Below are 25,952 nucleotides of genomic sequence, written 5' to 3'. Positions count from 1 at the left end.
TTTCGGTATATACAATTTACAATAACAACTAAAATCATTGATCATTTCGGCGTTCGGATTAACCCCTTGATCCTTGAACTAAAACAAATTACAATATTTGTGTGTGGTTGCAGTTGTTGTTCTTAACAATCTTTGCTCATTATGGCCTGCCTCTTTGCTTTGTATTCTCCGATCCGTCCTGCTGCTCAACAGAAGCCCGGATTGGTGTGCTCTATGATGCATCGTTTGCAGTACTTCTTCACCGCCCGATAGCCCTCGATGGATATCTGACAGTCCTGGATGTTCAGCTGCTGCAGCCCGCGGCAGTAGTAGGCTATGCACTGGACGCCCCGATCCGTAATCATATCACAATTGCGCAGGCTCAGCTTCTTCAGGTTGGGACAGCTCTCGGCCAGGGCCCGCAGTCCGGCATCGCTCACATCGCACTTGCCAATGTCCAGGGCACGCAGGCGCGGACAGGACCTGGCCAGGACGGTGATGGAGTCATCGCTGACGGCCTCGCAGCCGCGGGCATTCAGGTAGCGCAACTTATAGCAGCGCCGGGCAATCACCTTCAGGCCGGCATCCGAGACGCGTTCGCATTTGGCCACGGACAGATAGCGGAGGGCGGCCCCCAGCTTGGCCAGCTCGTAGAGCCCAAAGTCGGTGATGTTGAGGCAATCGGAAACGCTCAGCTCCTTCAGCGAGACACAAAAGCTGGGCACAAACTTCAGACCCGCATCTGCAAGAGATCAAGGAAGAGTTTAGAGGGGCTCTGGAGGCATGGTTGTCCTGGGCTATGCCTACCGGTGATTTGTATGCAGCGTCGCAGATAAAGGTACACCAGCTGGGGGCAGTTCTTGACGACAATCTTCAGGCCCATGTCATCGATGGCCATGCAGTCGGTCAGATCCAGATATTGCAACAGCAGACGACGCGGGGGCTCCACATGCGGATTGGGACTGATGCTGCTCACCTGACTGCAGCCTTTAAATAAATGGAGAGAGGTTAGTTTTGGCTAAGTAGAGGATGTGGATGTGCCCCACTCACCAGTCACGTCCAGATGCTGCAGATTGCTGCACTTCGTTAGGGCCTCGACCAGAGCCTGATTGGAGACGCCGACGCAGGTTTGCAGCTGCAGGTGCGTCAGCTCCGGGCAGCGTCGTGTCAGCAGCTGGAGGCCCTTGTCGGAGATGCGGCAGCCATCGGCGAGCATCACTCGCTCCACCTCCGGACAGGCGCCATTGCAGCTCTGGCCGCACAGCTGACGGAAGATCATCTTCAGGGTCTTGTCCCCGTTCAGGTGCTCGCCCCGCAGAGTGATGCACTTCCAGAGCACGGGACGCCAGGCCACCTGCTCGAATCTCCGGCAGACACGGGCCACAGTGCACAGCTCGCAGCTGTCCAGCCAGCTAAAGATGCGGACAATGGCCTCGTCGGGCAGGCGATCAAAGTAGGGTCCACAGCGGAAGGGACCCTTGCGGTTCCAGGGTGGCGGACCGATGGATTTTCCCGGCACAGTGCCACCACCGCCCCCTCCTCCTCCGCCACTGGATGCCCCACGACGGGGTGTTGTGGCGGGCGTACTGCTGGCCATGATGCCTCCGCCGCTGGTGGTCGTGGATGTGGTGACATTGCCCGCTCCGCTCGAGTGGTGGCCGGTGGGTGAGGGGGAGACGAGCGTGGCATAGCCCTGGTCGAGGCTGGGCGAGAAGCGTCCCAGGTTGCACAGGCCGTCGGAGAGGCTCTGCACTTTGGTGTGGTGGTGGTCCAGCTGGAAGGCATTGGCGGGCGAGTTGGTGCTCCGGTTCAGCAGATAGCGATCCGAACCACTCGTCTCGCTGGGACTGGAGGTGCGCGGATGATGTAGGCGTTCTGCAAGGGATTACCATCGATTGCGATTGCGTTCTTTAAGATATCAGTTCGAGGGACACTCACCTGGCAGCCGCTCATTGCCGCTACCGCTGCTGTAGTCCTCCAGGTAGTAGCGTTCGTTTTGGTACTGACTCGCCTCGGCACCGAGGGGCAGGGCTCGCAGAGCATTCCCCAGATACAGCGACTCCATCTTCTTATCGAGCAGATACTGGGCTCCGTTGCTGCCGCCACCGTTGCTGCTCAGGACAGTGGGCACGCTGCATCGTCCGCCCTGCGTGCGTCGTCTACCGCCGCCGCCGCCGCCGCCGCCTCCGCCACTGCCACTCCCACCGCCGCCTCCCACATTATTGTCGCTGGAGTCCTCAGTATCCGCACTGTTGCCATGCAACCAGCTAGGCCTTTGGGCCCCATACTGCAGCACATGCTCCAGGGTGAGAAAGTTGCGCGGTTGTGGCACGGGAGCTGTGCCCCTCGAGGCAGGAGCCGGGATATCAGGCGATTTCTTGACCTGCCTCCCCACAGAGGCTGTCGAGTGGGCCCCGTAGATGCTTTGCTCCTGACGCGTGTGCCTGCCCCTCAGCTCAAAGGTGGCCGCCTTCTGTTGCACCATGTGGAGCACGGCTGCCGCTGCCGCCGTCGTAGCTGTGGCCTGCTGTTCACTGTGCGGCGTGGAGCTGCGCGACGCCAGGGCATCGTTGGTGTCCAGACTCAGGTTCGGTGACTTGCGGGACATTTTGTAGGCCTGCGGATCCAGCGGACTGGAGCTGAGTGGATGCGGATGGTGATAGTGCGCTGCCGCCAGTTGATCGCGCACCGCATTGCTATTCCTGCCCAGGGAGGCCAGTGGACACTCCAGATCGGTGGCACGTCGTGTGCTCGTCTTGTGCGACATGGTTTGGATCTATTTGATGGATTTCTAGAATGGCGCTGAAGTCTGGAAAGAGTTTGAAATATGGAGGGGATATCTTTAAGTAACAGGCGATAACAGGTGTTGGAAAATACTGAGTAGTGTTGGATAGGCAATGGAAGAAAATGGCACACGGCAGTGCATTTGTGTGTGTAGACAGAAGGCGAAATGCACATAAGATAGGGCCTTGTCGACCCCTACTCTAGAGGAATAGAACTCGATTCCGCAATATTCATGGAAGTGATTTATTGGTGTGGGCAGCTATACACTAAAAATGGCAATAAAATCTGGACAAAACATTTCAAAGCACAATCTGCATTCTTAGAATGGAATTCACTACTAAAATGGATATGGAAATGCCAGATTTATGATCGTCTTGTTCAGCTTTATTTGATTTGTAAACGATTGTGTGTCTGTTTTTAGTTGAGAGTCGAATATTTAAGTATTTTCCATAAGGGGAGATCTTTTGCAGAAACTGCATTCCAGTGTTGCCAAACGCTTCCAGAGAGACCCGCATATCAAATGCAATTAAATTCCAAGATGGCCATGGACAGATTTTTTTCGTTTGTTTTTTATTGATGTGTGTAGTGTGTGGGCAGCAGCTCTAAGTGGGTCTCCATGCCATTCGCAATTATTAGAGAAAGACAAACAGACAGACATACAGACAGAGGGGTGATGGGGGGAGAGGGGGACAGGGGGTAGACAGACATAGCTTGAAGTCATAAAAATGTATAAAGTATTTTATTGGGGAACCACTCCTTCGAACACAGTCTCGACTGCTGCTGCAGTTGACCTTTCAACAACATTCAGCATTAGCGGATACAAAAACTCCCAGCAATTTGTGGATGAAATAAGTTAAGCAGTTAAGATTGGCCAACAAATCTCTAGCCATATATGCATATATACATATTTTTTTGAATACAATTAATAAGCGGGGATCGCCCACGCTTCTATCAAATCATTCTTTGTATTATTTTTGTTATTTGGCCACACGTATGCTGTCATTTCCATTGAGCATTGAGCATTGAGCTCCGGATGGTTGGATGGCTACGGCTTCAGCTCAAGCTTCATTCATATTGTTGTTAGGCAGAGAAACCAGTTTCGATCGATGGATCGTTTTTCGGAGGAGTACGAAAGCATTGAAGAAGCAGAAGCAGGCGTGGGCCGTTCTATTGCTGTGGCTCTTGTGGCTTGTGGCCATCACATCCCATCCTATCCCCATCCCCATCCCCATCCGCATCCCGCAATTTGGCCCGCTGTTATTGGCCTAACCTTAAGACCTTAAATTAAGTTGAAAGTAACCCAATTCGGGCTAGCAATCTAGCCAGGCACCAGCAGCAGCCATTCTCATTCCGATTCCCATCCATAATATCTGTGTTTGGCTGGAGAGGGAGGCTTTGCATAATTTACGGGCCAGCTATCTAAATAGAAAACTATAAATTTATTTCACATTTTTTTCTCTGTCGGCTGGTTGGGCCTCTAAGCGGTTGTTAAATCTTCTTCAGCGTTTTTTGGGTTGGGCTGCGACTGGGAAGAGGCACACCTATAGATGGGGCACCTCTGGGGCGTGGGGATGGGGATGGGGGCCTGCCTGGCACACTTTAAGACGAGACGAGACGAAATGAGTAAATCAAAAGCTGCTCTGCTCCGCTCTGCTCTGCTCTGCTCACAAGTGGAACCGATCCGTTCCGATCCTCTGTGTGGCATTATTTTTTTATTGTAATCAAATTTGAAATTAATTTTTCGTATTTTTGTGTTGTATCATTTCTAGCCTTGCCATAAATAAACACAAATAAGCCACAAAAATAACACCCCAACCCAAAAGCCACACCAGGGACGGAGCACATCTGGATCTGATGGAGGGGACAGAGACGGGAGGACGGGGACAGCAAATATGTCTTGTCATTTGGCTTATGGCAGCTGATTAATCTTAGCCATCTCCGAAACCGAAACCAAAGCCTGTCGCCGTCGCCCCTCATATGGAATGTCGCTCAACTGGTTCGAAGCGCCCCAAGACCCCAAAAAGAAAAAAACAGAAAGAAAAGGAAAATGCTTTGAGCCCAGAGAGAGATCAATCCACTTGAGAGGCTGAGAGTTTTTTGATTTCGCTCTCTCTCTCTCTCTGTCCCACGATCTCTTGCCATAATTCACAAATAGTTAGACAATAAATAATTAATAAAGCACTCTGCCCTGGCCCTGGCTCTGTCTCTGTCTCTGGGCTCTGGTGTGTGGACAAAAGTGTCAAATGGTTCATTGGGCAACACAGCATGGAATTTGCATAAATTTACATGCAAATGTAATTCATTTCGTTTTGGGTTTGGTTTCTATTCTTTTAGGAGAGCCATGCAAATGCGATTAGTCAGAGCCATTAAGTGTTGTAAACATGCTAGAAGATCGTGTCCGTGTTCTTGTTGTCCAACACTTTTTGGGGATAGATTGTGTCAAAGGTGACGGCATATACAGGGAGAAAGTTGTTAATAGAGTTTTTGATAAGATTACAGAAGCAATTCAATGAGGAAAACCTAGTTAAGAGACACTAAAATACAAGAGAGTGCAGTTTTGGGGTGTTGCTCAACACTGAGCTAAGGTGTTGGATCAATTGGTGTGTTTGTGTTACCCAACACCCCACGAAAACATCAAATTAAGATCGAATATTGAGCTGCACTTTGATAAGTTTAAAGAGATCCTGTTTCGGGATAAAATGTAGTCCGGTTTGGGTGGGAAATTAATTTTGAAAGTACTTAAGATAATGCCATCGAGGTGTCTTTGATTAAAGTGGAAATATACACGGGCTCTTACGGGTTTCAAAGTATATTATATTAGTTTATTTTATAGATACATATCTATCTTTTGTCCAATAATCTCCTTCTCTTGCTTTTCATCTATAATAAATATACCAGTCTGCCTTCAGTCGCATACAACCTCCAAGTTGTTCAATCAATTGCCATTCAATTAGCAAGAATATACATATTTTTTATGATTTGTATTAACGAATATAAAACCAATTGCCTTTTAAATTAAATCCGCATATATATTACAATTTTTATTGTGAAAAATGCGAGAATTAAAAGCCAAAGCTAAAGGCCAAACAACACTCATCTGGCTTCGTATGGGAAACTGGTCTACGTGCGGATTCGTATCTGAATCTCCGCAGATAGATTTCTATGGACAGTCCGAGACATGTCCGAGAGTCAAGCCTCTTGAAGTGAGCTCGACAAGCGCAAACGAGCATTTAAAATATGACAACAACAAGTACTAATTATTTAATATGCTTAATGAGCAAATGTCGCCATGCTGGAGGCCCACAGTGCCCCATACACATACTGTACAAGGTGGGGTCTGGTCTGGATACCGCTGGGCCATAGTGGGGCAAAACGTGCAGCACCATAATGGCGTTAACTGTTTCTTTCAGCGGTTTTTGGGTATATAATTTGGTTTTGGTACGTTTAAGGTTTGGTTTTTGGAAAGGGGAACAGTGGTTAGCATTAACACTTGCCATGTTCTAGAACTAAGACTTTCATGCAGTGGATTTATGGATACCATAGGTAGAAGGGTACATTCAATGGTTGAATGGATGCTATAGATCTATCAAAGACTGGCTTGTCTGTCATTTGAAATTCCTTGGCCTAAAGGAAGGCATTTTTCCTGCGGCATTCACATTCCTCTGTTCCTGCCCCACTGTGCGTGCATTCAACAAAACTAATAACTGCTATTTTGTAAGTTTTGTGTGTGTGTGTGTGTGGTTGTGTATGTGGCGGCGTCCGTTGTCTGCACATGGCTGAAATCTAACGCCAAGAGCCACCAACAAGAGGCTACAGCGAGTGCTTGGCGTGGCGTGGCGCCACACAGGAACAACACAACACCACATCGACCATACACACGAGAGGAGTCGGCGTCGGCGTCGGAGTCGGACAGGGGGGAGCACCTTTTGGCCTCCATGCCATGGCATGCTGAGCGCCTGGCCCCACTCTGGCCCGACACACTGTATCCATGTATCCATGTATGTATGTTTGTGTTTGTATCTCTATCATTCGCCTGTCTGTGTGTGTGTGCGGCTACCGTTTGCTGCTGTTGCTGCCGCCGCCGCTCTGTGGGTTGGCTTTTTGCATAGTGTCAATTTTGATTTAGCAAAACGTTGCCCCTGCCTCTGCCTGCCGTTGTTGCGGTTACATCGTGCTGTCAGCGCACCCGCCTAACACCTCCTGGCAAAACTCACAGATACACACACACACACACACACACACACAACAGTAAGCTCCATAGAAAGTGGGTGGCGCTGACAAGTTTTTTCGAAAAAAAAAAAACATCAGAAAAATATTTGTTGCGCATGCCACAGCCCAGCCACAGTAGAAACTGGGTGCAGCAGCATCAACTGGATTTTCACCAGAAAGATTTTATAAGAAATGAAATTAAGTAAAGAAAAGTATATATAATATATACCATTAATATTTACTCGGAGACTATAAGAGTACTGGGCAAACTGAGATCATCTAATTTATAACCTAATTAAACCTCCATTGGATCATTTCCGATGGTCATGGGTAGACTTGCCAGGCAAATCTTATTGCAGCGAGCTTTGGTCTGGAAATTGTTGCCATTCTTCTCGCCACCAAAGAAGACGAACTTCTAGCATTTGCTTGTCGTCGAATTGAAGTACCAATTGCGGAGGATGGCCTTGCCGTTGCCCTGTTCCAGCGGCAGCAGGCATCTCTTCTTAACTAAAAACCAATATTTATTAAAAGTTTCTGTGGGTTTGCTCTCCGTCTGGGAGCCACTTACTCGTCTGGGGCTGGGTTTGGTGCAGGAACAGCACTAGGAGAATGAGGAAACCCGAGAACTTCAACAGCATGTTGAATGGCACAATGGAGACTGAATCGGATTGCTCTTCTATTAATATATATTCATACAAAAGAGTATGCTCTCATGGCTCCAAAAAAATATTGCTAAACAAACGCAAGTGCTAGTCAGGCGGTACTTCGGTAAATATTGGAATAGTTGGTAGTTCAAGATCATCTGGTGATCAACGAAACAATGGGCTATAAGAGTTATAAATGGATCCATCATACAGTATATTGCCATCCAAAAGAGTGGACTGCAATAAGTTTATTCGATAAATGATCTTCATGTTCTTTATTCGATATGGTAATAATATTATAATTTATCTGCTTGATTTCCTTTCAATCACCTAGAATCAGTTTGATTCAATGAACTCTTATTTCTAACACTCTCTAAATAAATATTACACCATTAAATTCCACATGCAATTTCTTTGGCATGCCTTAAGTGTCCGAAAGTTATTTCCATTTCCACTATAACCGCCATAGGTGAATTTCTGGCACTTTCCCGTGGCTTTATTGTAGTAATATCGCATAAAATTGGCCCTTCCAGGTCCAGTCTTCATCGGTTGCAAGCACCTCGCTTTGCCTGAGTTCAATTGAATTTAGCAAACATACGGAAAAGACTTATTTTCGAAAACCTCTACTTACAACCGCTGATGTGTGGCGCAGAGATCATTAAGATCAGACATAGATACAACCATTTCAACAGCATGATTAATGTAGCACTGACTTGTAAGTGGATAAATGTCAGAGATACCGAATATTAACAAGGTTTTTTATAGGGGAATTAATAATTCATGTGAAAGCCCCCAACTTAAATACCCTATAAAACCCATGTTTAAGTCTTTGCTTTTAATAAGGATTATTTATATTCATTGGTAGATTTTATGGGTGCATATTTTGGTATAAATTTAGTACCCCATTAACTAGAGCAAACAAGGTATGGTAACCTAATTACCCTTCCAAAAGGGGTATCCCCCCATATATTTTGGCACTCATTAAAATTGTTGAAACAACAGCTAAATAAATAAATATTTTGTTTGAGGGAAATGTATTCGAATTGTTTTCATTTGGAGTTCGGTTAACGAACGTTTCGGTTCATTTGAGTTTGAGTTAAACGAACTCGTGTCGATGGCTGTGGATGCTTCTCGTGGGTTTCTGTTGTCTCTATGCAAATATCTCAATGAAAAGAATTGAAAGTTGTCGTTGACACAGATCACAGACCACTGATCACACAGAGAATTCCAAAAGAGTTTTCGCAAATAGAAAGAGCGAAGAATGTATGGGGCGGTGCTTTGAAATGGAATTGTGTGAATGTCTTTATATGAATACGCAAAATAGAGAAAGATTGATCTTGTAGAAAGTATGGCATGGAATGGCGGGAAGATTCATGGTCGTAAGAGAATTAATTAGAGCATATGCCAGGCGTCGGATCTCTCTCTCTTTAGTAAATGACTGGAATTTTGTTGCAATTTGTAGATTGTTTAATCTGCAATTACTTTCTCAGACGAATGAAAACTCGTTTCCCATTTTCGGTCACTCAATTTTCTAGCTAGAAGAAATGATTAAATATATCTAGATATAAATATAAATTGATTTCTTGATGACTGTGCTATCCAACAAAATTGGTTTCGGTTCGGTTCGGTTGGTTTTTTTTGTTTTTGGGAAATTTCTTTAATGGTTATGTGCCATTTCTTTCGTCGTCATTATCTGTAACTCCGCGAGATTTCACCCCACAGCCATTAAAGGGGAATGCGAAAATTTTAGTCAAACTAATTAAACCGAATCTTATATAATGAACCGTGAAGAAAATACGTCCCAAGAGGAGAGCGAAACGAGGCGAGCGAAAAGAGAAGCGGAAAGGCGGAGGAGGCGAAAAGGCGGAGGAGGAGATTGAAACATTGAGACTGCCATCAATCAAAGGCAAATTCTTGAGAGCTTCTCCTTCTTGTTCGGAGAGCATTATTCGAATTCCAGTCGAAACCGAATGGAACCAGTTCGTGGTCAGAGTCTTTTGTTCTTGGGACTGCTGGCTTAAGCGATGCTTAACCCAGAATTAAATACCCAGCAACAGCGGAATAAATCACACACAAAAAACGTAAGACCCAGAAACGAGGCAAATTACATGGCTGCTCCCCGAAAGGGGGGGGCTGGAGGGGGGCCGTTGACGTTGACGGGGCCAACAATTGTGGACGTGAATGATGGCACAGCTAATCCAGATCCGCGAGATCCCCAAATCCAGGCAGACATAAATCCAGGCCAAGTCAAAGTCCAATAAAAATGTCGACCAAATGCAAAAAAGCGACAAATGCTTGACGGACAAAATGTCAGAGTTAATTTATCTAAAAGCTCTGCCCGACTTTTCAGAAAGAGACAGACAGACGGGACAGACAGTCGGGGAAGGAGACAAAGAGAGAGAGAGAGAGCGGACAATTTTAATTAAGACAAAATATTTGAAATTCTATGAGCGACAACGAGATCTCTTCTCTAACAAGAAGCCAGCAATTTGCCGCGCGCAATTTTTCAAATTACATTTCATTAAAGACCATGCGACGGAACGACAGAGACAGTGCGAGATGGCCAGAGCGAACGAGAGAGAGAGGGAGAGAGAGAGAAATGCAGATGATCGAATGATAAGTGGCAGAGAAATGGACAGCCGCAAATCGAGTGGCATATCGAATGATTAGATACCCTGCAGATGGATAGTTTTTTAGGACATGCAGAAGATGGTGAATGACTCTCAGCAAGGACAAAGCTCTACCAGTATCTCCTTCTTCTGCATTACAAACGTCTCCCCCGAGCCCATCATGCTCTCTCCTGGTGCAAGGAAAGGGTACACAAAACAAAGAAGAAACCAAAAGAACAGCAACAACAAAAACGAATGTAAAGCACCGTTTTGTCTGAATCTCTTTGGCAACTTTTCACTCACACACACACAGGCATACACAGAAGAGCGGAGATTTCCGAAGAGAGCCTGATCGGAAGAGAGGAACGAAACGAACACTCAACAGGTTATCTTTGCCTCGCGCCCGCATGGGAGCTCCTCTCTGAAACGACGCCCGCATAGACTCCACCGCATCCATCCACCTTCCACAACTGTGCTCTTGGCCTGGCCTGGACCTGGACCTGGAGCTAATATGCCGCACATAAATTGTTTAACAAATTAAATTTTAAAGTTCAGCCTGCGATGCCCTGCCACAGCAGCCGCGGCAGCCGCGGCAGCAGCGGCAGCAACAGCAACAATTACAACCACAACTAAAGCAGCAACTATGTCAGTCACTCGGCAACATGGCCAACTAGCAGCGAAACAACATTCCAGCTGCCTGCCTCAGCTCTCGACTCCAACAGCAACAGAAACAGCAACAGTCCCTCCCCTCTGCCGGCCTCCCCTTTGGAGCTGGGGCAATCATCAAGCCCGTAACTAGCTGCAGCCACAAGTTGCCACAAGTTTGCCGTTTCTAATACAAAACTGTCGCTTGTGGCGTGAGAGACTCTCGACTCTCGACTCCAACGGAGACGGAGACTCTCTTGGCCCCAACTCGCCTCGAAACAAAATAACACAAAAAGCTAAAAGAAAAAAAATGGGTAAAAAAATAAATAATAAAAAATACGTCGCATTGCATTTTAGTATTTGCTGATTGCACTGTTGCTGTTGCTGTTGCAACTTCCAAGAGCTATGGAATCATACATACAGACACACAAAGCTGAGATGGAAAAAGAGACACACAATAAAAATTGCGGACAAGAAAGGAAAGTCGATTAGTCAAGGGTTAATAACGAAGTGGGGAATACTCTAGGAGGGGTAAAGGGGAATATTGTTAGTGGCTGAAATTAAGACAGAAATTCCTCAGATACTGGGATTAATCTACTGATTATCCAATGGATGACCTGTTTACCAGAGTAAGCCACTGCTTGGCCGATAAGCAAGTGCTTCTTAAACTTAAGATCTAAGCAAAAGATCATTAATTAAAAGAAGAGGAATGTGGAAGTCTAGGAAACCCGACTTAAACGAAACCAATCAATATAGAAAATAGTAATTTCTGTGCCATTTCTATATCACCTTTAACCCTTAGTAGGGAAAACATCTTCCAGCATCAAAGCTATTCAGATTTCGAGCATAGATACCAAGTCTGTTGGCTGAACCTCATGTGAACTAGTTAGAAGAATTCCAGAACAGGTTTAAAACAGATTTCACAGATTAAATGGGCAGGTTCTGAATCCGCAATGAACCCATAAAGAAGTATTACGGCGTAGTACTAACCTAGTCCACATTCTACCATATTATTCTATTATTCCTCTCTAAACCTTAATTACAGCCACAACACCGCGCTCAGAAGCCGACAAGCCGACAAACCGTTTCAATTTGAATACTATGGTATGTTTAATCTTTAAAGCCCACACAGACACTGATGCCTTTAAGGAGACACTTAAAATTGTTTCGCAAACATCTTTAAATATTTATCCTCTGACTAATCCCCCATTAATGCCTGATTGCCGGCAACAACCCATTCCACGCAGCTAATGGAGCCCCCCATTAAGGTAGGTTCGAAATATATAAAAATAAGAAATAAATACAAAAAAAAAAGGAGAGAGAAAAAACTGTTGAAAATCTCATGAAATCGGCGAGCGGCTTTTCCATGTCTGTGACTTGTGGCGGCGGCAGCCTTTTGGCTTGAAAGCTTTTTGGCTTTGATTGCCAGCGCCGGATTGGGGCTGCTGCCGCTGCTGCTGCTGCTGCTGCTGCGGGCCATGGCTGACTGGACTGTGGCCGACTGGCTCTCTGGATTGGCTCTCCATGAGCTGGCCAAATGGTTGGCCAGCGCCTGCTGGTGGCTGCCTTGTCATTGCAATGCGCATATGTTGACATTTTTGTGTAAGAAATATTTTAAATTATTGGTAAATGCATAAATAAATGGACAACTCTTTGGTGGTGCTTTCGCTGCTGTGTCGCCGCCGGCAAGGAAAGTGTATGCCAAAATGTTGTGTCAAGCCTCTGTCTGACAGATATCAAATGACCAATTTATAATCATTTAACATGCACAAATTACAACAAAAAAGCAACGGCCAAAAGGAAAAAAACATTAAAATTAATGCAATATAATAAATTTGTTTGCTTTTTTCGGTTTATAAATACAATTTTTTAGCTAAAAAGAAACATCAACAGGGGCACCCCCTCGGGCGATTGGCTAATGATGTGAAGAGCTGAAAACATTTGGCCAACACGTGTTGGGCCCGACCCGGAGCGACCCTCAGAAATCTGCGTGAGAGAAGAGCCCACGAATGGGTGAGGTGAGGGAAATCCCACTGATTCCAGGGAAAAAGAATGGGAAATCTATGTTTACTGTATGCTGGATTCTAGAAGTAGAGGAGGGCTCTCAGGCGGTCTTGATTCGATGCGCTTTAAGTGGAACATGACGTCGAGGCACGTACTATTTTAATAACACTCTTTCTTTTATGGGAAAATGGGAAAGAAAAATATGCCCATACAGTGTCATACAGTACTTTATTCTGTCTGTAATTTGATTTATATGAATCCAAAAAGTGTGAGCTGCATATCTTAGAAATCTTGGATATTTGAGACCCATTGGCTCCACAGTTTATGTGGTGGGAAACAAACTTCCTTCCTTCTTTCAGTGCCAAATACCCTGGTATTAAGTATTATATTATAAACGTATAGGAAAAAAAGGAAAGTCGTTCCCCAAGAGATAATTGGCAACTAATAGATTGATAGATAGATAGATGGATAGCTGCTGTTATGTTATAAGACAGGCATGAGATTCAATCATTTGGCCATAAACATATCCGTTGCTGCAACTTCTGGTTGGGGTAATGGCCAGTGGTGCCACAACCAAAGCCAGAGACAGAGCCAAAGCCAGAGCCAGAGCCTCTTTCGGCCAACTTCCTTGACTCTCGACTACTATAATTTGCATGCAGCAGCCCAGAGAAGGAGTACATATGTACCTGCATCTCATATGTGTCTATCTGTATCTGTGTGTGCCCGCATCTCGCTCTCTCCCTCTCTCGCACTGTGTGTGTGTGGACTATGTGCGTATGCGAGAGAGCGCGAACGAGTTACGGGCCAAAGTGGTGCATGCAACAACTGCAAAAACAACAACAACAGCAACAACAGCAACAACAATAAATATATATCTTCAAAGGTGTGATTTTAATGTGACAACTTTTGCAACTGGTTCGAGGGGTTCCGGATTGTTCGAAAACCGAGGGTTTTCCATCGAATCGGAATCCGAGGTGAGGTGTCGGCCTATCGGGTTGAATACTCGCTTTAAATGTACGAATAATTTCATTAACGTTTTACGATCATGCAATATTCATAATAATAAAGGAGAAACACTAAGAACCCTGGGGAGGGGCACTCTTTTGCATGAAGCCACACAACGGCAGAAGGCGACGGGGGCATAAATAATGATGGAAGGAAAGAGAGAGAGAGAGCGAGAGAGAGCGAAAAACCTGATTGGGGGAATTGCAATTTAATAAGTTGTGATCTGTGTCTGTCCTCTCCTCCTCTCTACCTTTTTGATGATTATACAGGTAACTCCCTTTGGGTGCTCATTTATGCAACGCTTCTCCTTCCTTTTTGTTTATCTGGCAGTTTTTGCAGCTTCCTCATTGAATTTCCATTTAATTTCGCTTTTTTTCTCTTTTATTCTTGCTTTTTGTTTGGTTTTCGTTTTATCTTTTTTTTGGTTATTCCACAACAACAATTTTCTCTCTGCTTTATTTTCTTTCGATCTTTCACTGTGTGGCTCTTTTGGCTTTGCTTTTGCTGTTATCTTTCGCCTTCTTCTTCTATTTTGCGCTCACTTCACTCACACTGGCACAGACACTGACACTGACACAGGCATAGGCACAGGCACGAAGGCAGGCAGGCGGCACGCAACGAAATGCGGCGCCTCAAGATTCAGTTTCATCCGCTGCGGACACGGTCGGATTGGAACAGCGCACGACGACAGGTAAATGGTGAGTGGCAAGAGCGACCACGGCATCCGCGCAGATCGCAGTCAGAGCGTACGCCAAGAGAGGCAGCCAGGTTCGCTCTCTTGGAAACCCACCAATTCGGCAGAGCAGCATTGCCAGCCGCAAAAACAAAAGATTCAAGCAACGAACTTGGTGGGTTTTCAAAATAAAATTGATTTCGAGAATAATACATGTACTGGGATAATAAATATATTATGTTAGTCAATTAAATATGTTTCATAATTGTAGAATAATTAAGTACATAATTCTTCAATATTCATCTGAACGTGTATATGACCGAAATTTGATTAAATAGCCAAATACAACGAAATTATTTGAGATTTTAAGGTGAATTCAAAATTACTACTCACTATAATAAAATATATATTATAAACATTATTTTTTGTGTACTATTTATTTGGAGGACAATTCCCACCTTCTTTATTTGAAAATCATTCGTCACCACCAATTGCTAAAGCCATTTCACCTTGCACGTTACATTCACTCTTTCCCTCTCTTATGATATGCCTTGCCTCTATGCTGTGCTACTTTTATTTAGCTTTTGTGGGCTGCTGGAGATCGCAAAAGCCATTTCCACCATGGCATAACTAAAGACCCACCGCATGCCTTTGGGCTAAACTGGCATACAGAAAGAGAGCGTGAGAAGAGAGAGATAGTCAAGGTGTATGATTACAAGGTGAGAGCAAACCTGTTGCTGATATTCGACTGCCGCTCTCATACACACACTCAACTGAAACCAAATACGGGAGAGCTCTCTCTGGCAAGGCCTCACCTTGTGGGAGAACCCCTTGAAAGGTACTTTAAAGGCAAACCAGAAGAGCGTAAGCCGAGAGAGCGGAGCTCCCCTGCTCATAAAAATATTTCCACTAAGAGCACGTTCTGCTGTGTGTGTGTGTGTGCGTGTGTGTGAGCTGGATTACATGCGCGCATGCGCAGCGCACGCCTCTCCCTCGCCCTCTGCCGTTTCATTCCCCAGTCTTCCTTCTTCTTCCCCCTCTTTTGTTTGCAATGGAATTTCTTTCTTTTCATAAACATGTTTCGAGCGTATTACAGCATTTATGAGAGAGGGAGGGAGAGAGCGGTGCTGCAAAGAGAGAAAGAGAGAGCTAGAGCACACACTAAGCCGAAATGTGGCATGAAACAAGTTCAGCTTCAGACTTCGGCTCAGCCACAGCCACAGCCAGAGCCAGAGCCAGAGCCCGAGCCTCGGCTTCAGCTTCTTGGCTTCTTGAATGACTGCGGCACAGGAATGCAGTGTTGTAAATAGCTGCGGCAACGCCAGCTGAAGCAGCAGCAGCGACTGCAGCTGAAACTGCAGCGGCGGCAGCAGCCCCAGCGACTCAAACGGCCCTGGCGACATTGTTGTTGGCCACAGAATCAGAGCAAGTCGAAGACCCAGGCCGGGTCCAGGCCAGGCCAACAGATCGCGACAACGATCAGAGCCACAGCCAGGGACCAGAGACCAGAGACCAGAGACCGAGAAGTGCTGGAGCTGGAGCTGGAGCAACGGCAGCAATGAAAATTGCTGAGAGCGCCCCGAGGGCTTCCAGCTTGGGATTGGGGACTGGACATGGTTCGGGTCTCTTGCGCGCTGCTGCTCTTGACCACGATCGATAACACACACACACACACACACACACTACATCACACCAGCACTCGTAATACACACTCTTGCAGGCAGGCAGGCTATGCTTATGAATTGTCTTGCAGATTTCTGAACACACGGAATTATGCCTTTATCTCAGAGGGTTAATTTTTCTGGGATGTGTTGTGGTTCCTACTACCGTATGTTGTTCCTCTGTTTTCCCTAGTCCGGGTAATTAAATCGCAAGAAGCTGATAATGTATAGGGGGGGAAAAAGGGCTCCCAAGTGTAGAGGAAAATTGTATTCTTTTTGGCCAAAAGGGTTTTTTCAATACCCGGTAGTCGAACTGAAGGTATGGGGTATATTGTATTCCAAAAGGAGTATGCAACGGGCAGATGGGAGGGATTTGAGAACTATACATTACAGGATCAACAGACGATCCGCCTTAATAAGATTGATATCTCAACGCTTAGATCTTGAATATTTTATAAGATATTAATACAGTTTTCTATGTACCCCAGGTGAATAGATCCATAGATCTGCCACTGACTCCTTTTATATCTTTAATCTGTGAAAATGCCATTTCAAATTCTCCCCACTATAGCATGAGGTATCCCATAGTCGAAATATGGTAATGAAATCATTCTTACTTGTTTCTTTTATTTTGGCCAAAAGGGTTTTTATTTTTCTCTGCCGCTGCTGCGGCTGCTGTGCATTTGCCCGATGGGAAATTATTCATGATAACAGAGATTGCATTGATTGATTGTGTGGCTGCACTTGGGGTTCGGCTCGGATCCGTTGTGTGCTGTGTTGCTGGCGAGGGAATAGCTCCTGATCTTGAGTTATTTGAGCTATTAAATGCCTGTGATTTGGCCATAAGTTATGGTACATCGACAATCAATTGTTGGCAGGTCTAGGTGGATTCCACATGTGGCCGGCCAGAGCCCAAGGCCTGTGGCAACAAAACTCTGAAATTTAATAGTCTTCAAAATGCGGGGGGAATTCCAGAAGGTGCATACAGTGGACAGAGACAGCCTCCCCTCCCTGATTCCCCTGATTCCGGATATCTACCAGGTTCTACTATATTCTCTTTTCTAGTCTATAGAGTCTCCTTTTCCAAATCTTAATACTTTCTTAAGCTCCCAAAACCTCTACTTGTTTCACTTGCCCTTCACTTAATTGAAATGTCATTGAGACTTTCTGACCTTGTTATGCTCGTAAGTTATTAATTAAGTTCCGCAGAAGATAAGGGATAAGGGTACGAGGCAGTAAGTAAGGCAATACCCAAACCTTTTATTATACGAATATTATAACAGCAAACAAGCCCAAGATAGAAACCCTTAAAATAGGCAATGAAAAACGTTTTTGGCCTCAATTCCTTTAGAGTACAGAAAGAGAGTTGAACAACCCAATGCAGAAGATGGGAAAAGGGACCGAAGAGAGGGTCTGCCACTATGTATATATGGACATGTATTGGCACAAATGAGCGTGCTTTCAATACATTGAGGAGTTCCCCCATTTGGTATCGATCAAACAGAGACAGAGACAAAATCCGAAACCAAAACCAAAACCAGAGGCGCCAATGCCCAAAAGATTCCTCAACTTTCATCACCCAATCCCGGTCCCCTTTCGGAAGGGACGGCCGTCTCCCATGACGACAATTGCATTGCAGCAAAGGCAAAATGCTAATGGGAATGTTTTGGAATCTCTCTTTCTCTCTCTGAGGCAAACTCTGACTCCTGACAGGGCACGACATGGCACCAAACACATTATGGAAGCACACTAAACTATATCTGGGGCCCCCTCCTCCCCCCCGCCCCTCTCTTGGTGCCGAGTCTATAAAAGCCCTGACTTGTGTTTGCCGCCGTTTCAGTGCAACTTCAACGCGTTGTCGTCCTGTCGTCCTGGCCTGTCGCTCACTCAAAGAAACAATTAAAGTGCAGACCGCAAGGCGGAAGGAAGTGCATACCACAAGTGTTTCCCCCTCGCTCCCTGCCTCCCTTCAAGTTGCATGCCAGCAGTTGCAACTTGCAACAAAGTTTTCAGCCCAACCCAGTCCCCTGTTCTTGTGTCTCTGCCCCAAACCGTTCTTGTGCTCCTGCCTCCAACCCCGATGTTGGTAAAATGAAAACAGAAAACTTCTTCAAGTACGGCGCTCCTTTGTACAATTTGAAAAGTACTCGGACTCACTCGCAGAACCAACCGCAAGCGAGTGGCATCGGTAACAGCCACGGAACAGGCCACCACCACCTGACAACTGACGACCTGCGTCATCTCACCCAGCAGCACCGCATCTCTGGGTACTCGGACAGGGAGAGCGTCGCCAGTGGCAGCAGTGCTGGTGGCAGGATTAGGAGGCGATCGAGGTAATTTCAGCAGTGATTTAACTTTGTACTCTTTAAAGCGGGATATGTCTTTGATTTCCAGACATCATATATGCAATTTTATAGCTAAAGAAAGAGCTACTACTTCTAGTAGTACAAAGCTTTTTAGGCATTTAATTTTCTTGGGATTATTCAAAATAGGATGTACATTAGATGGTAATCATTTGTACATGATTATTGAATTCTTTGAGTCAAGTATTCCCATTCGTTGCCGCCTAGATCTACGGGGTTTTCCTGCCAGGAGTTCTTCTTATAAGCATTCAGGGTAGCAAGGATTTAACCACCCCCACAAATATGTTGGCTCAACCATGACGCATGAACACACGTCCAGAAAAGGAGCAGGGTTAAAAACCTGCAACATTTGTATGTTGGCCAACCTGTTGTCCTGGCAACGACTGACACTACAACTCCAATTGTCACCCCAATGTGGACGACAGCCTCAGTTTTCTGTTTCTGTTTCTGCTTTCGGTTTCGGTTTCAGTTTCAATTTAAGTTTCAGTTGCCGAGCAACTCCGTGTTCTAGTCATTTTCCTTCCAAAAAATTAATAAAGAACTTCAATTAAAATGTGATCTTTGATGGGAGACATTTAAGCATACGGTTTCCGCTTTTCGTTGACAACTTTAGAAACTTCTCGATGAAGTCCTCGAAGGGGGGCATTACCAAGAAGACCAAGACCATGGATTACACCAATTACGCCTACAATGAGGCTGTGGGACGTCTCAAGGTAATGCTGGCCGACAACTCCTATACCCCACCCAAGGTCGGTGGCAGTGCAGCCGCATATCTGCGAAACTTCAATGAGGATTCCGGGGACAATTTTTCGGATAATCTATCGGTGAGAGGTAGACCTAAAAGGGACGAAAATATTCGTGACTTCAATATTATTTTATTAGGTGATTGAGCGTCCGGTTTTTTCGGACATTTCCAAGTACTTGTCGCCCAGCCAGAAGTCTCGGATGAGCTCGTACCGTCCCAAGAAAACTTATGGCATGCAACCTATGGGCTATGGCATGTCCGTCTCCAAGGAGAACTTGTCCTCCATGGCGGCGCTCTATACGGGCAGCAGTGTCCCTCAACCTGCTCAACCTCCTCCCCCACTGGCCACGGACAGTGTCCAGGCCCCGGTGGAGATTTTCAGCTTCATTGAGAAGCAGGAGGACTACATCGAGCAGCTGGAGAAGGAGTCGAAGTACTGTCGCAACGAGCTGACCAATCTCTTGGGCAAGGTGAAGGATGTGATCAACGAGAATGAACAGATCACGGAGAATGCACGCTCGGAGCTGGCAAATATGGGTTCTGGAAAGTCGGGTATGGCCCAAACTGCGGTCACGACCAGTCCGTCATCCGACAGCGATGAGCACCTGATATATGGCAGCGGCCGTAAAACTCCGACCACCCCAAGGAAGGGCAACCTCAAGGTGCAGTCTCCGCGGTATGCTAGTGCCCCCAATATCGTGTACGAGGCTCGCATTAGCGAACTGGAGGCAGAGCTGATGCAGGCCAACATCGACCTGAAGCGCGTGAGGACTGAGAACGAGGATCTCAAGCGGAAGCTGGCCCACACGGATCCCATCACGACGGTGGCCACTTTTGGCGGTGGCAACTGTGAAACCCATCGCAAGCAGCTGGACTGCCTGCAGCAGGACAAGCTCACGCTGGAGGAGACTGTGCGCCACTTGCAGCGCATGCTGGACGACGCCAAGGCCCAAAGCCAGGGCAACACCACCTCCAAGCGATACATCAGCGATCTGGTGCAGATGGAACGCTCTCAGGCCGAGCTGGAGGTGCGTCACCTGCGCGACGAGCTGGATCGTCAGCACGAGCGTGTCCGGGAGCTGCAACACGAAATGGCCCGTCGCTTGGCCGAGGAGCGGGCCAGCGCAGAGAGGCGCTACAATACCCAAGTAGACCAGCTGGGTGGCGATCTGAGCAGCCAGTGGGAGCAGGTGACCAAGCTGCAGCTGGAGCTGGAGCGCCAGAAGCGGTACGAGACCGACCTAAAGCGGGACGTCACCAATCGCAACTCGCAGATCGAGGAGCTGAAGAACGAACTGAGGGCCAATCGCACCAACTTCCTGGCGGACATGGCTACCTCTAATGCAGAGAAACAGTCCCTCGAACAGGAGATCACTTCGCTGCGTCTCCAGTTGGATCGGGCTGCCCGGGAGACCAAAACAGAGGCGGCTCGCCTCCAGGCGGAGATCAATTCTCTGCGTCAGCGCTTGGATCGCGGGGATGCGGATCTGCTGCACTCGAAGCGGGAGGTTTTGCGACTCAACGATGAGATAGCCAATCTGGAGAAGGAGGTAAGTGGCTTAGGATCACTATACGGATCATATACTGAACAGGTCAAACCCTTAGCTAGCCTATGGCGAACTGAAGAACGAAATACGACCCACCAAAAAAGATTTGGACAAGCGGATCTCGGAAATGCAGGATAAGCATGGTATGTTCTCTTATTAGTAGATTCCTTCTTCTCTCACCTATTGTATCACTATCCTATACACAACCTCTATCACCCTATATAAACTCTGGTTAAGCTATTGATGCTCATATCGTTAGCGTGCGTTGGTTTCATTCTAAAGCAAAAGGAAAAACAATCCCCAAAGATACAAATTCGATCTGAAAATGATAGTCATACAGAAAAGTTCAATAGTTTATCCATGAGTTTCTGTTCTGTAGCGCGTTGGCATATTATATTTCCATAACATCCTATATATGTATGTAGTATTTCTGAAGATATCCACTAAACCGTATAATATCTGTTTGTAGCGGATACGGTAAATGAGCTTGAGGAAATGATAACATCTCAGAAGCAACTCATGGATAAACTGACGGGCGAGTGTAAAACCCTAACGGGCAAATTAGAGGATACAACGTACAAGCACAAGTAATTATGATCCCATTATGTACCTATGCTATGCTATAAGAAACTGCAATCATTTTAGTCCTAGAACACATGCAACTTAGTTTTTATATTCATTGCCTGCTTCCATTTACCATTATTCCTAGCTAACCTTAAGTAACTCGACTTCTATCTGAGGGATTTTAATGAAATGTTTTTTAAATGAAAGCATAAGCATTTTTTACTATAAATATTGCAGTTTCATTTAGTTGTTCCACCTCGTTTTAATTATAATGCCACTTTAATGTAATTGTATATGGATATTTGATAGAAAAATAACTCTAAGATATGGAAACCACCGCACAGCGCAATCTGAAATTCAAGGCCAACCCAAAGTTTCTCTCTCACCATTTCCTTTATTTGAGATTCGCTCCACACAAAAAGCAAAAACAATAGAAAAATGTTCGACCTACCTAGAGACTGGATTAACACGCCTGTACTTGTACTTCTTCAAACCTTTTCTTTTGGGCTGCCTGCGCAATTTTCACGATAATTAGAACCAATTTGCGATCGTGTGATGCCAGCAACAACCACAAACGTGCCCATGACCACAACAACAACAGCAACCACAGCCACAACAGCGCCTACAACAATCAGAGAAAACGCAAACGAGTTCATTTTGCAGATCCCTGATTTGGAAATCCCAAATCCAGATGTTACGAGCCCCATGCCAGAAGATGTTGCTGATGTTGCTGCTGCTCTCGAAGGCGATGAGATCCTGCAGAATATAATCAGAAGCAACGAACGCCTGGCCCAGGAGCTGGCCAAAATGCCACCGCTGCCAAAGTTATCCAGCTATAAGAAGGCCAGAGCTGGAAGCAACTTTAAAGCGGAAAGAGGCAAAGCAGAGACAGCAACAGCAACATCAACGACAACAGCAACATCGACATTGGGCTCCAAGCCAAAATGTTTTTGCCCCAGTTTTATGCGACACAGGCACGAACATGAGCACATTTTTGCGATGCCAGCAATGCGCAGGCGCAACAGCAGCAGCAGCAGTAGGCCAGCAGCAACATCTACAGCTTCATCGGCAACATCGGCAGCCCCATCTGCAACATCAGCGAAAGCGCGTACACAAACTACACACAGCAAGAGCATGCATTGTCACGGCCACGAGTACACCCTAGACACGACGCACCACCATCACCTTCACACCACGCATCACGAGCACCACCAACATCGCACCACCGAGCCTGCAACAATATCATCGTCGACAGTGCGAGAGCAGCAGCATCAACAGCAGTCGGCGGGCTGCTGTCATCCATGCAAAACGGAGCCGTTGCCTTGGTTGCAACAGCATCTTGTTTTGAATCAGACCATCAGCAGTAGCAGTGCCAGTCCCTGTCAGGCCCCATGTCAAACGCAGCATTTGACGGTGGACACTGATACTCTGGCCGCAACTGCGGACTCATCAACAGCGGCAACATCAACAGCCTGCAGAGGTCAGGGCAGCAATTCCTTGAGTGCCAGCATCAAGCCCAAGCTATATTTCGAGCAGTTGCTGCAACGCGATGGCTGTCACAAGAAGCCCCGACCACCAGTCAAAGTAGATGTTAATGTGCGACTGGTGCCCAAGCAGGCGCGACCCAAAGTCAGTCCTTCGCTGAATGAGACATTCGTCAAGGAGTTGAATGAAGTGGCGCAGGCCCTCAACGAGACTTTTGTCAAGGAGACGCCCTCCCCGGAGTTGGCCCAGATCGACAAGCAGCTGAAGGAGCTGGAGGAGGAAGAGGATAGGAATGTGGTTGAGGAGGAGCAGGATGAGGACGATGAGGAGCAAGAGCAGGCCACCAAACTTTGATAGTGCTTTGAATTCATAATATAGTCATAAGTTTAAGGTATACATTTAGCACAAAGAATGAATCGATAACGATCCTAAAGCACATGCATATACATATATCATTTTGGTCAGGATCTGTCTGTCAGTCTGTATCTTAAAGATCTAAAGTACATCATCCATTATCTATCATCTCTAAATTTAAGTATCTTAGATCTGTTTTATTTCTTAAATTTTAATTTTTCGTTGATTGATTCATTTAAATTTTTTGTGGCTTAACCTTAGCGAGGAGAAGCAACAGCTACGTGCCACAAATGAGCAGCTGATGGCACGTCTCAGACAGATCTGGGCCAAATATAAATCACAATTGCCACAAGTGCACAATGGAACCCCCGAGCAGAGCTCTGAGGAGTCGAAAGATGAGCACAAATTAGAGAAATTGCAGGTAAAAGTTGGTTTTGATGTATGTGACTAATGGTTGTGTGTGTTTCTCTTTCTTTCTTCCTTTCTCCCTTTCTGTCTCTGTCTATCTATGCCTTTCTTTGACCTAACTTTTCTAAACTTTTCCTGAAGAGAGGAAATATCTGCTTTACAATCGAATCTAGAATATCTATCCAATCGCATGTTAAGCAATGAGGAGCATATGAGTAAATTAGATACCACACCACATGATTATACTAGCATAGTTCCTGGAAAAGGTAAATCCCAGAGCCCCCTTCAAAGTAGAGCCCCCAAAACATAGACAGACACATCCCAAAAAAGGTATTTTCTATTCGTCAGAGACCGAAGGAACAACTGCCGCGCAGGAAGAGGAAACGAAAGGAGTCTAGACTACATTTTCACACTCTGACACTGCCACACTTTCGATACTCGATACTCTATTATTTTGAATTGGCTGGTCACACTAATCGAAATTCTTGTACTCACACAGCCGCTTACGACTACCAGGCAGCGACATATGGCACAACAATCGAACCCATACAAAGCACCCCACAACTACACAACAGCGCCGACGATGACTACAGCGGAGGAGACGGAGGTATTGGCAATGGTGGAGGGGAGCCAGCTGCCGCTGGATCAGCTGCAGCTGCAGCAGTCACAACAGCAACTCTTGCTGCTGGGGCAGTTGCAGCAACAGCAGCAGGAGCGCGAAAGAGCAGCATCAGCAACGGCGGCGGTACTAAGGGACTCCTCTCCGACTATGGACTCCAAGATAACGATGACGAGAATCTTAAGGACAACCTTGGCCTGGGCGAGAAGCAGCAACAACAACAACAGGAGCAGGACAGGCAACGAGAACGCGAGGAGCGAGATCGAGAGTTGCAACAATTGCGGGAACAGCGAGAGAAACGCGACCGGGAGAGGGAACGTGAGCGGGAACGGGAACAGGCAGAGCAGCAGAAAGCAGAGCAACAGCAGCAACAGTCACTGCCACAACAGCAACAGTCCCAGTTGCAACAACAGCCTCTCGTCGACAGCAGCAGCATCTCGAATGCCGGCAGCGCCAATCTGGCCGCATACAACACCGACTACAGTGCCTACGATCAGCAGCAGTATGATGCGAGTGCCTACGATCCGAATGCCTACGCCCAGCAGCCCTACGATGGCCAACAGTACGACTACGGGGATGCCACGGCCGGATACGATTACAGTGCCGCCGACTACGGACAGTCTGGATACCAGTATGACTCCACGCCAGCAGCTGCCGCTACCAACCAGTCGCAGCCACAGCCCCAATCGCAGCAGCCCCAAGCCCAGCCCCAGTATCCGGCAACAGCTGCGACGCCTGCTCAGCGAGTCGCAACGGACTACAACCGATCGCCACCGCCGCTGGCCGCGGCGCCCGTCACGGGGATCACGTCCCCACCAGCAACAGGAGTCGGCCCTGCAGCAGCAGCAGCAGGAGTCGGAGCGGTATCCACCGCGAGCCGACCACAACCGCGCCCGAGCGGTGGAGCTGTGGGGCCAGGAGCTGGATCCACAGTCGCCGGCAGCAAATCCACTCTGCCACAACAGTCTGCCCCGGCAGCCGCCAGCAAGAAGTAGCTGGAGTCCCGACCTGGAGGATCCCCTGCTGCTGGAGTGCTCGATCAGCAGCCCCAGCCTGATGCGCTCCTCCAACGACGAGACCTGCTCCGAGCTGGCCGATCTAAGTGAGACCTTTGTGGTGCTGCCTGATGGCTCCGACGAGAGCGTGTCGCCCGCCCAGACCACCATCATCACGGCCCGTCGGTCCAGCGCTCCGGCCATAGTGCAACAACAGGAGGAGGACATTGCCAACGCAACGGTCATCATAGAGCGCCATCTAGATGCCCAAGGATAGGGGACAGCAGCACCATGTTTTCTTCCAGCGAATCTTTCTTCAATCATAAAACGTACTCGTACTTCTACTCATATGTTTTCCAGCCTAACAAAAACATAAATATTCCATATTTTTTGTAATTACAACAAATAATTTTAAATGCAATAAAAATTGAATATTCTGAAGATGTTCTTAGGGGACTATCATTTGCAAACGAGGTCCTCCTACTCTAACACCTTTTCTTTGGCTGATCTAAAACACTTCAATTGACTAAAACTAATGGATATTCAAGGCAAGGCATTCTGTTCACTTTACTTTCAATGGTTTGGGGTGGGCTGACTTTGCCAAGTCAAGGAATAAACATAAATGTTACAACTAATAAACAACTTAATGATTTACGGCC

The 25,952-nt window shown here is 46.6% G+C and overlaps 3 protein-coding genes across 6 annotated transcripts; 1 reads left to right on the top strand and 2 right to left on the bottom strand.

Annotated features, from left to right (window-relative positions):
- Positions 1-174: 174 nt before the first annotated feature.
- On the bottom strand, positions 175-14,533 carry LOC6592183 (F-box/LRR-repeat protein 7). Its single transcript, XM_002017007.2, has 5 exons — positions 14,130-14,533; positions 1,918-2,788; positions 1,030-1,854; positions 787-966; positions 175-721 (listed from the first exon to the last, which is right to left on the bottom strand). Exons 2-5 carry the CDS (start codon positions 2,744-2,746, stop codon positions 186-188), a joined length of 2,370 nt encoding a protein of 789 aa, XP_002017043.1. The 5' UTR covers positions 2,747-2,788; positions 14,130-14,533; the 3' UTR covers positions 175-185.
- LOC6592182 (kappaPI-actitoxin-Avd3c) lies at positions 7,268-7,610 on the bottom strand. The gene is given in 2 exon segments (XM_002017006.2): positions 7,268-7,479; positions 7,541-7,610. Coding segments are annotated over 2 exon segments (282 nt in total).
- A 3,771-nt stretch (positions 14,534-18,304) lies between the features above and the next one.
- On the top strand, positions 18,305-25,699 carry LOC6592181 (serologically defined colon cancer antigen 8 homolog). Of its 4 annotated transcripts, XM_026995467.1 has the most exons (8): positions 18,305-18,546; positions 19,190-19,400; positions 19,459-20,871; positions 20,927-21,011; positions 21,338-21,455; positions 23,821-23,945; positions 24,179-24,994; positions 25,101-25,699. In XM_026995467.1, exons 1-8 carry the CDS (start codon positions 18,305-18,307, stop codon positions 25,568-25,570), a joined length of 3,480 nt encoding a protein of 1,159 aa, XP_026851268.1. In that variant the 3' UTR covers positions 25,571-25,699. The 4 variants fall into 4 exon arrangements, with proteins under 4 accessions (XP_026851268.1, XP_026851269.1, XP_026851267.1 ...); XM_026995468.1 differs by lacking the exons at positions 18,305-18,546; positions 23,821-23,945 and adding an exon at positions 23,533-23,692 and having other exon boundaries at positions 19,200-19,400; positions 24,179-25,699; XM_026995466.1 differs by lacking the exons at positions 18,305-18,546; positions 21,338-21,455; positions 24,179-24,994; positions 25,101-25,699 and having other exon boundaries at positions 19,200-19,400; positions 23,821-23,901.
- Positions 25,700-25,952: the final 253 nt, after the last annotated feature.

This window comes from Drosophila persimilis, unplaced genomic scaffold, assembly GCF_003286085.1.
Source record: "Drosophila persimilis strain 14011-0111.01,24,50 unplaced genomic scaffold, DperRS2 tig00000000-arrow-pilon, whole genome shotgun sequence".
NCBI lineage: Eukaryota > Metazoa > Arthropoda > Insecta > Diptera > Drosophilidae > Drosophila > Drosophila persimilis.
The sequence above is the reverse complement of the archived record's forward strand: the minus strand, read 5'-3'. Positions and strand labels throughout refer to the sequence as shown.